The sequence below is a fragment of the Neomonachus schauinslandi genome, chromosome 8 (genome assembly GCF_002201575.2).
Source record: "Neomonachus schauinslandi chromosome 8, ASM220157v2, whole genome shotgun sequence".
Lineage (NCBI taxonomy): Eukaryota > Metazoa > Chordata > Mammalia > Carnivora > Phocidae > Neomonachus > Neomonachus schauinslandi.
This window is the reverse complement of record NC_058410.1, coordinates 142,446,178-142,448,201: the sequence shown is the minus strand read 5'-3', so window position 1 is coordinate 142,448,201 and position 2,024 is coordinate 142,446,178. Positions and strand designations below refer to the sequence as shown.

The window sequence follows — 2,024 nt, the reverse complement described above, 5'->3', positions numbered from 1 at the left end:
TATATATATATATATATATATATATATATATATATATATATATATACCACCTCTTCATTATCCATTCATCTCAACAACATGTCTCTTGATTAGAAGCTCTGGCTGGTAGCTCTAATTATCAGAGATAGATTGATCTCTTTTTTAAGGGTAAAATGAGTTACCTAGATGGGAGTTTGAGAGACCACATTTTTCAAATGGTGTCCATGAGAGAAAACATTTACCATTTTCAAGGACCAAGGGGTCCTAGGGGCCAGAATGGGTGAGAACCACTGGCATAGAGCTAGAAGGAAGACCGGAGATGCCTGTGTGAAGGAAGGAGAAAAGGAGCCCACCGCTTGAGAAGGCCAGTTGCCTGTCTAGCCATTTGGGGGAAGAGCTAGCTATTTATAAGAGGGTCAGAATTCCTTAACTTGATGTTATGTAGTCTTAGTTATACTGGTGGGAAGCAGGGAAGGGCTTATGCCCAGGCTTCAACGAAAGCTTTATCGTTGGCTAGAATATCCTTGGGCCTGTGGGACTGTGAGAGTGCCAGTAAGAGAAATGGAAGCCGGTTCACAGCTCCAGTGGCCAGAATCTGGCCAACCATGCCACCTACTTCTTCCCATCTCAATAGTCCTCATCCCATGTTTTCTCGGCTACTTTCTTGGGGTTTGAGATCTGCACGAGGGAAATCTGGGGTTCAGGTATATGATGAAAGTAGAGTCTAGGACCAGGTTGGGTCCGTAACCAAAGCAATAAAAATCTTTTAAGGTCACGTTGCTCCCCGATCTGCAAGAGCTGGGCTGAGAGATGAGAAATCAGAGAGAACGGGATAGCAATGGACAACTCATGAAAAGCCTCTCTCTCATCAGTTAGACCCTGCTGGCTTTGCAAGGCAGCGTTTTGGTTTTTCTTTTTGTTTGCTCTAACACTCTAGGTATTTTTCAAGGACTGAAGACAGAGAATCCGGAATAAGACCATGAGGGAGCACCGCCGGTTTTGCTCACCTTGAGATACTGACGGGCCGGTGCTTGAACGAAGGAACGAGGGAGGAGGCTTATGCAGGCAGGGAATTTCCAGGGCTTTGCCTAGGGAAGTGTAGGAGTCAACGTGTCAGTATACAGCAGAAAGAATATGGAGGCATCAGCACTCAAATGTTGCTAGCAATACTTCTGAAATGCAAATACTTGTTTTCCAGGAGGACCAGCTGCTGGGAAATTTGCAGCTGAGTACATGAAAGAAGTAGCTCACTTGTTGAAAGATCATGACATGGCACCAAAGGTAAAGATCTTGTTGCTCCAGAGTATAGCATGTTGGTGTTACTTAAACCCCGTCAGCCAGAAGAGGGCCAAACATCTGAAGTTTATTCCTATCCTCGTTGAGGTTTTTGAGGACAAACTCGACTCTACGACCAAAAGTGAAATAAACAACAGCCTCCTTGTTAAATTCTGGACTTGCTATGTTCTCTCCGTCATGACGTGCAATAACTTGTCCTGCGTAAAGGAGCTTAAAAACTACAGTATTCTGAAATATCACTTGCAAATACTGGCGACTGAGAATTGGTCTGGGTGGCCTGAGAATTTTGCAGAGGTGCTGTATTTCCTAATTGGTTTTCACAGGAATTAATTTCTCTGAATGCAGCTGACGCAGCTGTCTATACCACAGCCTGGAAAACCGGAATAAATAATAAAAAGTCGATATAGTCTTCTTCGGTGTCTTCTTTTAGGTAGTTAAGAAATTCTATATAAATCTTCAACGGTCACTGAAATAACCACACGTATGAAAAGGGCCACTCTTTAAAATGACCTCAGAAAAATTAAGTTCATAATATGGGGATTCATTGAAAGATGAGTTATGTATATAACTGTTAGGAGCAATGGTATGTTTTGGGGGTTATTAGATGACATACAGCCAAGGCACCCAACCCAACCCCCAGCTACCCCTTGTAGAGGGCACTGTTACCCCACCTGTAGCCTCTCAGCCCCGATGATTTCAGTGCCGGCCCTCCAGCTGCCACGCCTTTAGCCGAGAGGCTCTTCTGGCCA

At 44.1% G+C, this 2,024-nt stretch overlaps 1 protein-coding gene across 1 annotated transcript in view; it reads left to right on the top strand.

Annotated features, from left to right (window-relative positions):
- ARMH2 (armadillo like helical domain containing 2) overlaps positions 1-1,605 on the top strand; it is a 3,093-nt gene extending 1,488 nt beyond the window's left edge. Inside the window, exon 2 of the mRNA XM_021697239.1 lies at positions 1,178-1,605. Within this exon, the coding sequence (XP_021552914.1) occupies positions 1,178-1,605 (428 nt within the window). The remainder of the gene's footprint in view (positions 1-1,177) is intronic.
- Positions 1,606-2,024: the final 419 nt, after the last annotated feature.